At 44.0% G+C, this 13565-nt stretch overlaps 1 protein-coding gene across 2 annotated transcripts in view; it reads right to left on the bottom strand.

Moving 5' to 3' along the window:
* Nucleotides 1-320: 320 nt before the first annotated feature.
* Nucleotides 321-13565, bottom strand: part of PROSER3 (proline and serine rich 3) — a 103786-nt gene continuing 90541 nt past the window's right edge. For both annotated transcript variants that reach the window (XM_029576165.1, XM_029576163.1), the window contains exons 10-13: nucleotides 11004-11678; nucleotides 10422-10596; nucleotides 10202-10283; nucleotides 321-1140 (exon numbers count right to left, since the gene is read on the bottom strand). In XM_029576165.1, the coding sequence (XP_029432025.1) occupies nucleotides 1089-1140; nucleotides 10202-10283; nucleotides 10422-10596; nucleotides 11004-11678 (984 nt within the window). In that variant the 3' untranslated portion in view covers nucleotides 321-1088. The remainder of the gene's footprint in view (nucleotides 1141-10201; nucleotides 10284-10421; nucleotides 10597-11003; nucleotides 11679-13565) is intronic.

Raw genomic sequence — 13565 nt, 5'->3', positions numbered from 1 at the left:
CCACATGCCACACACAAAGATGGCCGCGGCATCGTGGAGGAGGAAAAACAGCCCAAAACGTGGCGATTTGGACGGGGAAGGTCCTGGATTGCAACCGACCAAAAAAGAAAATTTTTCAAAAATTTTTATTTTTGTTTTTCAAACGCTGAGGATCGCCACAGGGTAAGAGAGGGACCGGACCACCGGTATTCTCTTCCCCAGCTCCTTACCTGGCTGGAGCCCCACGGAGTTACCAACCCCAGCTCCAATAACCTGCCACCAGAGGAGATGACCCTGCAGGATCTAACAACCCCCTGGGAGAATTGGGAAACACTCCCTGCTGCAGAAGAACTTTTTTTTTTTTTTTTTTTTTTAAACTTGCTTGATTCAAAACTTTATAGCTAGTTCACTCTTAGTTATTTCAAGGGATAGCCTACACCCCAGAAACAGGGCAAGACTGCAGGGTTTGCACCACCTCCATCTGCTGGAGACAGAGAAATACTGAAGGGATGCAGGAGGCACAACATGTTAAGTGAGAGTGCCTTTCAAGTTTTTCTCTGTCCCCACCTGCTGGAAGGGAGGCATAACCCATGGTCTGGACTGATCTGGGTACGTACAGGGAACAAGACACAGCCCCTGTCTAATATAGCAAAGCTGCCCTTCTCCTGTTACTCTGCACATGTGACATAAGAGGTGTAGTAACGGACTAGCTAAATACCTCCCTTCATGATTTATAATTAAGAATAAACAATCACTGGCATTACTGAACAAAAACTACCTGCTGAAGGAGGTGCATCTGAAACCCTTGTTAAAAAAAAAAAAAAAAGGCAAGGTCTAGACTGGAGATCATTGTTGCTATTGCATCTGTTTTCTTTTTTTTAAATAAAAAAAAATATATTCTAGTTTTGCTTTATTTACAGTAGTAGGAATTCCTTAGCAGTTTTCGCTTTCTAACCAATCCTCATGTATAAACCATGTCCCAGAGTTGCATTCAAAGGAGATACCCCACTGTGGGCTTGAGTAGGAGAAAGATGTTCAGGTCCCGTAGATGTGGCTCTTCCAAGCCTCTGGTAAGCATAGGTTTGGTGGCTTAAAACAAGAACATCTGCTTAGGAAGATGTCTCGGGGCTCTGCAGGTTAGCAATCTGGAAAGCCACTTCCCTGCAGGAAAAGATGGTGACATTAGTTATTACCTGATCATTTTCTTTCCTTTTAGTACAGTCAGATCACTTCAGACAAATGGGTTATTGTCACTGACTAGCAGACGGATACAGAGATCAACAGGTTCGCTGATGTCACTCCATAGAAGCATCCATGCAGACATCAGCCTGTCATAGTTTTCGGTAACAAGTTAGCTGTTGACAAGCTGAATACAACATTACAGGACTAGAGAAACTTATTTTTTTTTTTTTTTTTTTTTAAATCAACGGACTTCCAGAAGAACAATAAAGCTGAGACAAAAAGTATGCAGTAACAAGAAGAGAAACACTCACCTGCATTGCAGCTAAGTCATTATTATTGCTCTTCATCACCATTACAAAAAAGGAACAATTATAGAGATATGCAAGTCTGGCAGGACAGGGAGGGTGTCTTGGGCTGGTCTGACTGTACTAAAGGAAAGGAAATTATGAGGCAATAACTAATTTTACCTTCCTTGTCATCCAGTCCAGATGAATGGGATGTACCCAGTCTACTCCATATTAGGGTGGGATTTATTTATTTAAAAAATGTGTTGCCTGCTGATCCACAATTCTGAATAGGTAACAACTAGACTTGCTCTTAGCATTTCTAAGACGAAGGATTCGTCCTCCCTGACTGCCATATGTAAGTGATAATGCTTAGCAAAGGAATGCAAGGAGGATCAAGTCGCCGTTTTACAAATATCTGATGGAGACACCAATTGCAGCTCACTCTCCTGGAATGAGCCCCCCACCTGCTTTGGGAGGGAAACCCCAGAATCCACATAAGCGACCATAATGACTTCCTTAATCGAGTATATTATTGCGGTATCAGTAGTTGCCTCACCTCTTCGGACACCAGACCACAGGACAAAAAGATCAGATTTCCTGAAAGCATTAGTGGCTTTAAGATAACAAAAAAGAATCCTCCTGACATTTCAGGCATGAAGAAACCTATATTACACTCTGCACTAGTCCGATTACCAAAAGCAGGTCAGCACACCAATTGATTTACATTGAAGGCCGAAATCACATTTGGGAGGAAGGAAAGGACCATATGAATCCGAACCATCTCCTTGGAGATCTGCAAAAATGACTCCCACTTAGACTTTCAGAATTGCAAGCAGAGTAGAGCAAATAGCTACCAGAAACACCCTTTTCAAGTCAGCAGAGTCACAGAAAGCCTTTTAAGAGGCTCAAACTGAGTTCCTGTCAAAAAGGACAAAACCAAATGAGATCCCAAGAAGGTACCAGGGACATTGACCTCTCAGTAAATGTGATATAACGGGATACGAAGACAAGGGCTTACCCAATATATGATCCCTCTACCACACAAGAGATGCAACCTGCACCTTCAAGGAGTCAAAAGCCAAACCTTTGGAAAGCCCCTCTTGCAAGAAGTCCAAAACCTGTGGTACTGATGCTCTACCAGGAGCACACAGATTCTCCACACCCTCACATAATCCACCATGATTGTATGGAAAGTGCAAAATATAAATTGACAAAGTACATAAATAAACAAACAAGCCAAGGAGGTGGAAAATATTCTACCCCCTTAGGAAAGTAGCCATTACTGCCTGAGAATAACTTTTTACTAATCTTGCACTCTCAGACTAGGCAGTAGAACAGAACCAGTCCAGAACCTCGTGAAGAACTGGACCCTGTGCCAACAAGACTGGATTGAGTATAAACCTCAGAGGCTTTCCCTGCAGCAATCATATGAGATTCGTGTATTAGGGCCACTTCGACCAATCTGGCATGATCAGCACCACCAGACCAGGATGCCCTGCAATCCTCTGGAAAACCCTGTTTATCATGGACGATGGAGGAAGACTGAATCAGAGCATCAGTTCCCAATGACAGGTTTTCTTTCCTCCTGCTGAAGAACTGTTGAACCTTAGCTTTCCTGACAGTCGCCATAAAATCTACGTGAGGCATTCCCCATCTTTACAATGCATCCTGGGAAAGCAACAACTCTCCTGGATTGACCGCACTGTGACTGAGGTAAATCCACCTGAGTATTGTCCATGCGATCCAAACAGCCCTTTTATTCACCTTTGCTGAAGCCACAAGCAAATCTATATACAATGGCACCTGAGGACTCTTGATTCCTCCCCGATGGTTTACATATGCCACCGCCACAGCATTGTTGGACATTATCCTGACCACCCAAACCTTCAGTAATTGAGTGAAATCTAGGGAGCCAGCCAAATCGCCCTGGCCTCCAACTGACTGAATGACCATTGAGCTTTCTCAGGATTCCATTGATCCTGGGCTGAATGACCCAGACAGTGTGCTCCCCTGCCTTTTAGATTGGTGCCAGTCATCACCTTCACCCATTCCAGATTTTCTAGATCCATGCTGCCAGCTAAGTTCACAGATTCAGATACCACTGCAGACTTAACTCATGCTGCTTCCAGTATTGGAAGCTTTATGGAATAGCGCTGAAACTGGGGATTCCATCTGGACAGCAATACCTTCTGAAGCGGCCTTATGTGTGCTCTTTCGCCATGAAGACCAGAAGTTTAAGATAAAACCACACCATCAGACTCCTTGTGGCCAGAACCGCTTGCACCTGGTGATTTATTTTAGCAATTTCCTCTCTTAACTGAAAATGATCATGAGAGGTCTTGAACGAGTAGATGTGACTCGGTTATTTACACTTTCGAATAATAGAAGGACTAGGGGGCACTCCATGAAGTTAGCAAGTAGCACATTTAAGACTAATCGGAGAAAATTCTTTTTTACTCAATGCACAATAAAGCTCTGGAATTTGCTGCCAGAGGATGTGGTTAGTGCGGTTAGTGTAGCTGGGTTCAAAAAAGGTTTGGATAAGTTCTTGGAGAAGTCCATTAACGGCTATTAATCAATTATACTTAGGGAATAGCCACTGCTACTAATTGCATCAGTAGCATGGGTTCTTGCCAGGTTCTTGTGGCCTGGATTGGCCACTGTTGGAAACAGGATGCTGGGCTTGATGGACCCTTGGTCTGACCCAGCATGGCAATTTCTTATGGCCCATATTTATGTTGAACTGATCTCCCAGAGAAGAAAATAGAAGTGAAGAAGCAAGAGTGAGACGAACCCGCAACCGTTGCTGGACGGGAAAGAAAAACCGAGGCAATGAAGGCAGGCGCGTGGGAACAAAGCTCTGCACGTTCTATGAGAAGTTCCCGCTCCGGGCTGCCAGGGGGTGCTCCCAGACAGCATGGCTAATTCAGCCTGCTTATCTGCGGGAAAAAGTGAAATAGTGCCAGCGTCAGGACTTTAGAACGGGCGGTATAACAGCCATTGTTTAAACTGTTTTTGGGAAGTAACAACTTAGACAAAGCTAAGTAAAAAGATGAGGCTGCTTTTCATTGTATAACAATGAATAGAAAGTAAATGAAAGGCAGATGGACAAAATGCCTGCCCCACTGAGATGCATGCAAATAATTGCTCCTTGGCGTTTTCTTGAATTATAGTTTTCCCTCGCGAAAAATGCCTCACACCAAGCAAAAGGCTAGACTCAGGGAGAAGATTGTTAGCTCTCCCCTACCATCAGATTGAGGAATTATTTGGGGCGACGCCAGCACTTACTCCTGATGAGATGGCCGCTGCAGAGAAAGGCGTGGAGTGGAAGTCTTCTCTTCTGGCCAACGAGATCTCCCTTAGCCCGGGAGCACCGGCAACACTGTCTCCTCCTCGGCATGGAGCTTTGGCTCCAATGGTTGCCTTGGAGGGTGTCCGAGGGGCTCTGCCTCCACCAGGAATCCAACTGGAAGTCGAAAGGAGTGCTGCTATTTTACTTGCAATTTGTGATTTCTTCTTTGCCCTTTGAACTGAAGCAGACTTCCCCCGTCGTCTCAGGTATGATTTCTCCTCGGACTTTTGGAGATGAAGTAAGTGCCTATGTTAGCAAATTTAAACTTATTAAACCACCTACAATCACCCTGGAAGTGCTCTGGAAAGCTTTGGTTAATTTGGAAACATCTATTTCCACACTAACTACAGTGGTTATGGAAACTAATAACTCTCTTAAGCAAAACTCCAATATGTTGTCTGCTCAAGAAATTAAGGTTTTGAAGTTGGATGCTCGACTAACTGTTGTGGAAAAAGTTCAGCAACATTTAACACAGTCAGATATAATTTACTCCAAGACAATAAAGAATATTGAAAATGTGATACGTTCTTTAAATCTAAGTGTACTTAATTTTCCAGTTTTTAAAGAATTATCTCCTGTTGAATTATGTCTCCTAAATTCTTAAAATCCCGAATTCTGCGATGCCTGTAGTCACCAAGGTTTATTTCTTGCCTCAAGTTCAGACTGAGGAAGCTCGAGGTGATAATGTTCCCTCTGGACCTTCATTGGACTTGACAGATTTTCTTCAAAAACTCTCAGGAGGATGAAGTTTTACATCGTGGGACGATGCTAGTGACATCTGCTTCCTCCTCGGATTGGGATAATGTTTTACGTTTTTTTCTTTCGCAATCGTTCCCTATTATTCTATGGTCAAAAGGTATGGGTACACCCTGACCTTACAAGGGTTACCCAGCTTCAACGAAAGAAATTTCTTTCCTTACACTCCGAGGTTCTTTCTAAGTGTGGTCAGTTTATATTGCGTTATCCTTGTAAATGTTTTGTTAGATATAATAATATCAAATAAACTTTTTTAAACCATCTCAGCTTCGGGTGCTTCTAGATTCTCCATTGTAATGTCTGGCCAGAATAATGTATCTGGTGTCTTATTCTCAGTGTTTCTTTTTTCCTTATTTCTATTTTATCTCTGCTTATATTCCTCATCCCTACCTTTTCCTTAAAATTATGGGATTATATAATCTATTTCTCTGAAAGTATTATGTAACTTTCCTTTTCTTTCTGGTATACCTCATATTTCTAAACAGGGTGTTCTTGTAATATTGTTGAAATTGATTAAAAATAAAAATTAAAAAAAGTAAATGAAAGATGTCATAAATTAAGGATAAATGGATACAGTTTGAATTAGTCGACAAACATTTTTTAAATAAGAAAAGAATATCGATTGGATCTGCACTACATTTTAAAAATAAGCAAAAAAGCATAAATTAAAACTGAACTGAATTAAAGAATACAAATTAACATTTAAAATGACTAAAAGAAGGATGGAGGTGGCTGGGACCTATGATTAGGACCATAGTACTCTAAGAGATGCTCTATTAAGTTTAAAAATCGGTTCTAAGGTATTTCCTCCTTCTACAGTGCAGTGCACATAAATGGGAATTATTTTTGATTGCATTATGTGCAATATCCAACAGCCACTGATTTGAAGAAACTTGGGCCCAGCTTAAAAAAAAAAAATGAGGTAGACGGCTGCCCATCTCCTGAAATGGAGACAGATCTCCCAAGGACTCATTGTGAAACTCGAGAGGATCTTGTCTCCAAGGATCCTTCCTTACCTCCTCTTTTGGATCGAAAGATCGGAGCTTTGGAAAAAAACTAGACCCTTGACCAGATTTACTCTTGTTCTTATGACGCCTTGAGTTCTGAAATCTACTACGAGCCCTGAAGGACCAAGGAGAAGACTTTGTTCTATCCTTCAGGAGACTCCGTAGCTTCAAGTCTCCCCCAAGCCTTTGCCATTTTATCAAGATCCTCCCAAAAATCGCCCTTTAAATGGAAACTTTGTGAAGTGAGACAAAGTCCGCTTGAGCAGGTCCAAAGCCAGAACAGTCTTACTTTACACCACAATAGAGGCAACCCCGCTGGCCGAAAAACACCCCAAATCAAAACAAGTATTGGTTAAGTATTACTGCACCAGGTTCCAGCTGAGAGTAATCTTCCATGCTGCACCAAACACAGAACAGACCTCGCCACAGTACAGCTCCAGGATGAGGCTGACCACACCAAAGGACTGCTTAAGAACAGATTCTATCTTTCTGTCCTGAGCATCTTTAAGAGCAGCACCTGCCTCCACTGGAATGGTGGTCTGCTTAGTCACCGAGCAGACTAACGCATCCACTCTAGGAAGTCTTAACTTTTCATTTGTTCATAATCTAAGGGATATAACTGTCCTCCTGTAGAATTGGCCTCTGAAGGAACCCACTCCAGATCAATCAAATCCTGAACAGCTCATGCAGGTGGAAAAAACTTGGAAGATTTCCTAATACTGACCATAATAGGATCCTCAGTCTTACTGGGAGCCTCATATCATTTTTCCTCCACAATACCAGAGTACGCAGAGAATGGGAAATAAGGGACGCCAGTTCCTCTTTATGAAAAAGGCGGAACATCGAGCTACCAACCACAGCTTCTGGTGGACATTCTCCCTCCTCTAGTTCCTCATCACTATTCCCCGGGGGAAGTCTAGAAAGAGCCTCAAGGCTCTTTCTAGACTTCTAGAGTCCCAAGGTACAGAAATCTCCTACAACCTCTGCCCTAGGCCTCTCTTTTGCCTTGGATCCTACAGGAGCCAATGTCACTGAGGGTTCAGAGACGGACCCTAGCCCTGCCTACTGATTCAACAGAATGCCTGTAAATCCTTAAAAAAAAATTCTGGGGAATTTGATGTCCTTTGCGGAAATGCAAGAATGTTATGGGAGGGGGGTGATTACTGCATTCCCCTATTTACAAATCACGCATTATATTCAGGCCCTTCCTATGGCTTTTAAGCAAATCTCGGCATTTCAGAAATTGGAAACATTGTTAGCCCTTTCAAGAAATAAAGCACCGTCCTTATCATATTATTATAAAACCATGCATAGGTTGATGGGTGTGGAGATGTACTCCATATTGGCTGATCGATGGAATGCCGATGGGGAATTTGTGGTCACCTCCTCAGTGTTAAGAACCTGTTATGCTCGGATTGCCAGGATCTCGTATAATACTTACTATAGAGAACTGCAGTACAAATTCTTGGGAAGGGCTTATGTTTCACCCCAGATGGCAAAGACACAACATATTGCAACTTCGGGTTCTTGCCTGAGGTGTCAGAAGGAAGGAGGCACTTTGGCTCATGCCTTTTGGGCGTGTCCTGTGGTCCAATCTTTTTGGACTAGGATTGCACAATATTTAGCCACCATATTACATGTCTCTGTTCCGGTTGCGCCACTGTGGATTTTATTTGGGTGCATACCCCCCCTGAGAATACGAGATCCAGGCATCCGGTTGTTCTTGCAGAAGGCTAGTGTGGTTGGGAAGCGAGTGATTCTCATGAGTTGGCGTAGTGCTGAGTCGCCTTCTTTCTGGACGTGGAGAAATCTTTTTTATACGATGATGCATATGGAACAGCTGTCCACTCGACAGTCCCTACTACGGCGCAAGCAATTTGAGTGTTTGGGATCCCTACATTCAAACTCTTCCGCATGTTGCCAGAGGTCGGATTCTTAATGACTGTGGTCAATTACAGTTTAATGACGCACTGGAGGACTCCTTTTTCCCTTGTATGGACACGGTTGACGAATACACATCTGAGAATGGAATAAATGGCTGTGTTGTAACTATTTGAGTGGAGGGAGGGTGGGAGGAGGGGCAGGGATGATATTTAGTTTAGTTTTCTGGTGCTGCAATGTTTGATTTGGTTGAGATGAATAATTAGCCAGCTCAAGAGGTTGGCAATTTTTTTTTGAATAATCACCAATTAAAGGAGAAGGGAGGGGGGTTGGGGGGGGGGGAAGTTGGGAAACCATCAAGTTAATATCACACGCTACGCCTTGTGGACTTTATAATGATTTTTTTTTTTTTTGGCTGTATCGTGGTTGCACGGGGTGTATGATTATTATATAGCTAGAATAGAGGACTTAACTACTGACTCCTCTTATAAATGGGGGCGCTAAATTCTTTGTTTAACTGTTGAAGAGCTTATTGTTATGCTTATATTATTGTTCAATGATCACATTTATTGTATGTTGGTTTCTCAAGAAAATACAAATACATATAAAAAAAAAAAATTCTCTGGAGATGGCAGCCTATGGAATAGAAATAACATTAAGCTTAGCATAAGGTTACAAAGCTACAGCATCTGTGGCAGCCACCTGTTAAGTCCCCGCAAACTTTTTCAGAAGCTTTACAGTGCTTAAGGGAGAAGGGCCAAACTCATACACTCTGCCCCATGGTGTTAAAATGGCTGCCAAGGCTCCTACTGCATCCTGAGCCTCAGCCAAAATATTCAGGGCAGCCACATCTCCAGCCACAGACCGCCATCCCCTCCCCACAGCTGCAAGTTTGCCACTATAAAGCTTCCCTCAAGCCCTCTGGCACTCGTGGCAAAGTTTTCTACTCCTCTGGCCTGTGCCTTGTGCTGATTACAGGCCTCACACAATGCGGCATGCTTCCCACACTCCACTGTCATTACTGCTTCTGCGTGACAGCCGCGGCATGCCAAAAGAAATCTGCATGTTTCCCCAAACTGGCACTCACCCTGGACCTGACTGCTGATCAGACCGGAGACTGGACACTCACCACTGCAGCCCCGCTGTCAATCTTATTTCTTTATTTATACATGCAGCTTCACATTAAAGAAGCAGCACCCAAAATGTAGAAGAAGCCGAGAGCTAGAAAGAAAGAAAGGAGGAGACAGCATAAGGTGGAAAGAGCAGGGGAAGGTAACCCACCCACCCCACCCGGATGCTCTGCGGTCCTGCCTCGCCCAACTGAGGGCAGGAGCACCAGGCTTTTACCTCAGGAACAGATTCCACCCAAATTCTTAATTTGTTTTCAAAATCTTAGATCAAGAGAAAGGACCCCGCTCAAATGAGAAGGGAGCCCAACAGCACATGATGCCTGCCTATCATAGACTGGAAGGCTGATGTCTGCATGGATGCCTATATGGAGTGACATCAGAGAACCCGTTGATCTCTCTCTCCATCTTCTGGTCTGGAGTGATAACCCATTTGTCTGGACTGGTCTGAACTGACGAAGAGGACAGGAGTGTTACAGTAGGACACAAGTATTTCTAAAAGGAAGGAGACTCTGGAAAGAATGAGGCTCTCTCATAATGAGTTTAATTTCAAGCACAGAAGGCGCAGCTGGCCTGCTGCCCGAATGAATCTTCCCTGTCTTTCTGTAGAGCGCGGGAACACAGTGATACCTGAGACGGAGGCGCAGCTCATTCCTCTGCTGGCGGAGGATTTGAAGCAATGGGTCATCCTGGAACTCACTGCCATCGGAGTCTGCGGGTGACAGAAACAGAGCAGGGCAAGCCCCTCATGAACTCAGAAGATGCCTGTGCAGTCCATGGTTCCCACCACATGCCAGAGATATGTGATCCTTCAGTAAGTCTCTTACCGTGTGCACAAGCTCCCTCTTACCTTCTGCCTGTTCCAGAAGCAAAGCCGCCATCTCCAAGGGATGAAGCGGGCCTGGCTCCACAGGGGGGGTCAGCATGGCCTGAGGTTTCTTTCTCCTACTTCTTGATCTTCTCATGGATCTGCTGCCAACAGATTTTAGAGATGCAGGGGGAGAAAAGAGTCGTTCAGAAATGACCTAAAAAAAAAAAAATGAAAATACTAAATCTTACTGTCATTGCCAATGCAAAGTTACAAAAAGCTGTGAGGTCCCTCCTGCAAGACAATGCTCTTTCCCATTCCTTTTAGCACCACCTTCCACTGGGATAGGGCGAGTTCCCCTCCCCCCACAGCTTGTACTCTTGCACTATTCGTCACAACACCTCCTGCTAGGAGCTTCCCCCACAGCCAAACACTTTCACACCATTCCCTATAGCGCCTCCCATTGGGACAGGCGATGTGAACTCTCCAAAAGCCAACACTCCTGCGCCATTCCCTACAGTGCCTCCTGCTGGGAGAAGCTAGGGATGCGAGAGCTGTGTACCTTCCTTACAGCACCATGTTCTAGGAATGGCTGAATCATATTTTGCATTTCCTGTAGCTTACCTGTCCCATGGCACTGTGTACTGGTGAGGATTCTGTAGGCGGTTTTTGCCTCTTTTTATGTTCCTGGCACAAACGATGGAGGGGCTTGGGCGCCCTCTGTCCCTCTATGGGATCCTGGGCTTTCAATGTCGTCATCATGCCGCGATATCCTTCATTAACCTGAGCAGCTCCAGCCCTCTGTTTGGTATTGGGAGAGATGGGATACACGGCTGAATCTTGGTCTCCAGAAGCACCTCTCTCTCCTTTATGAGTCTTTGCATGGGACGAGCTGTACATCAGACCTTTATCCTTGTACCCAGAACTCAGTATCTGATGTCTGTCTGTCCCCAGGAGTTGGCTCTTCTGTCTCTCATCCACCAAGCACCATCGCTGCTTGTTAGGTGTGAGCTCGGTGGAATTCCCATCCTGGTCTCCCCAAGCTTTGCTCTCTTGGTTGGTCTGAGAGAGAACCGCAGGCTCTGGCTGACTCTGGCGCAGGCAGGGCAAGAGATCACAGATGTGGTGCAGATGCAGAGGGATGTGAGTAGAGTGGCTTCCAGTCTGTTCCACTAATGCTGGACTTGCTACAGGGTACATGTCAAGGACAATGGAGGGTGGAGCTGCAGCATGGTTGTGACTCCTCCCTCCCGTGCCATTTGTGACAACAGCAGACTCTTCCCCCTGAACTTCTTCCACCTTTGGAAAGAGAAAACATGGTGCTTACAGAGTATCTTGTGGCCCTGCCCCTCCAAAATAAAATACAGGCAAATAAACTCTTCTGCATCACAAAGCAGCAGCCTGCTGTCTATATAATATACGATTCTGTATTTAGGGCTTCTGATTTTAGGTTTTAAATCAACAAACCCTGATAAAACACCCCCGATGCAAAAAAAAAAAAAAAAGTGTTTATTCAACATTGTATTTATTTATTTATTTACCTTCTTTTACCATACCGATACTCAAGACCAGGTCTTATCGTACCGGTTTACAATAGAACAGGGGGAAACCAATCAACATCTAGGTAGAAGGTAAAGTTACATTAAACAGGGAGCGTAAAACATGGGAGATGGAAGACAGGGCAGAATTTAAACTATAACAACTGAAGAGTGATAAATATAATCAACAAAAACAATAAATTAGTAATACATAAACAAAGATTTATCTTAGGCGGTTATTAACATGGTATGTCCAGCGGGAGGAGGAGAGGAGGGGAGGTGAGTAGGGGGGAGGGATTAGGGAGAGGTCGAAGGGTGAGAGTCAGTGTTGGTTGAAAGAGGTTCCTTCAACGGTAGGCTTGTGCGAACAGCCAGGTTTTAAGATTCTTTCTGAATGTTAGATGGCATTGTTCCTGGCGTAAGTCTTGGGGAAGCGAATTCCAATGTAGCGGACCTGCTGTCGAAAGTGCTCGCTTGTGAATAGAGTTGTGGACTGAGGATTTGTTGGGGGGGGCCTTGAGCGAACCTTTGTAGGCAGTTCTGATCGGCCTTGCGGAAGTATTGTAAAATAAAACACTTCCCCTAGTACTTTCTTACCTCTCCTTTGCCTACCCTGGATCCTCCACTTTGTTTTTGTGCCTTTCCCATGCTAACAGCTTCTCAGCTGCACAAACGTATGTTTTTGATTCACCTGGAAAGGGTACCCCACAATAGTACCTAGGCTGTGAAAACACTGATATTTGGTACCCCTAAAAATCCCCTAATTAGCTGGAAAATAATCACCTAAATTTACAATTTATAAACACTGAAAATTAGAGGCTCTATCTGTACTATATGGCCTCTCCATTCAATCTAGTTCCAAGTGGCTCAGTGTGCTGCAGCAGTCAAAAAAGCAAACAGAATATTAGGAATAATTAGGAAGGGAATGATTAATAAAATGGAAATGTCATAATGCCTCTGTATCGCTCCATGGTGAGACCGCACCTTGAATACTGTGTACATTTCTGGTCGCCGCATCTCAAAAAACATATAGTTGCGATGGAGAAGGTACAGAGAAGGGCTACCAAAATGATAAAGGGGATGGAACAGCTTCCCTATGAGGAAAGGTTGAAGAGGTTAGGACTTTTCAGCTTGGAGAAGAGACGGCTGAGGGGGGATATGATAGAGGTCTTTAAGATCATGAGAGGTCTTGAACGAGTAGATGTGACTCGGTTATTTATACTTTCGAATAATAGAAGGACTAGGGGGCACTCCATGAAGTTAGCAAGTAGCACATTTAAGACTAATCGGAGAAAAATTCTTTTTCACTCAACGCACAATAAAGCTCTGGAATTTGTTGCCAGAGGATGTGGTTAGTGCAGTTAGTGTAGCTGGGTTCAAAAAAGGTTTGGATAATTTCTTGGAGGAGAAGTCCATTAACAGCTATTAATCAAGTTTACTTAGGGAATAGCCATTGCTATTAATTGCATCAGTAGCATGGGATCTTCTTAGTGTTTGGGTACTTGCCAGGTTCTTGTGGCCTGATTTGGCCTCTGTTGGAAACAGGATGCTGGGCTTGATGGACCCTTGGTCTGACCCAGCATGGCAATTTCTTATGTTCTTATGTGGATTTTATAATCATAATGCATTTCAGAATCAGACATGCAGT

This window comes from Rhinatrema bivittatum, chromosome 14 (genome assembly GCF_901001135.1).
Source record: "Rhinatrema bivittatum chromosome 14, aRhiBiv1.1, whole genome shotgun sequence".
Classification (NCBI taxonomy): Eukaryota; Metazoa; Chordata; class Amphibia; order Gymnophiona; family Rhinatrematidae; genus Rhinatrema; species Rhinatrema bivittatum.
Note: the sequence above shows the minus strand (reverse complement) of the source record. Positions and strands in the feature narration are given on the sequence as shown.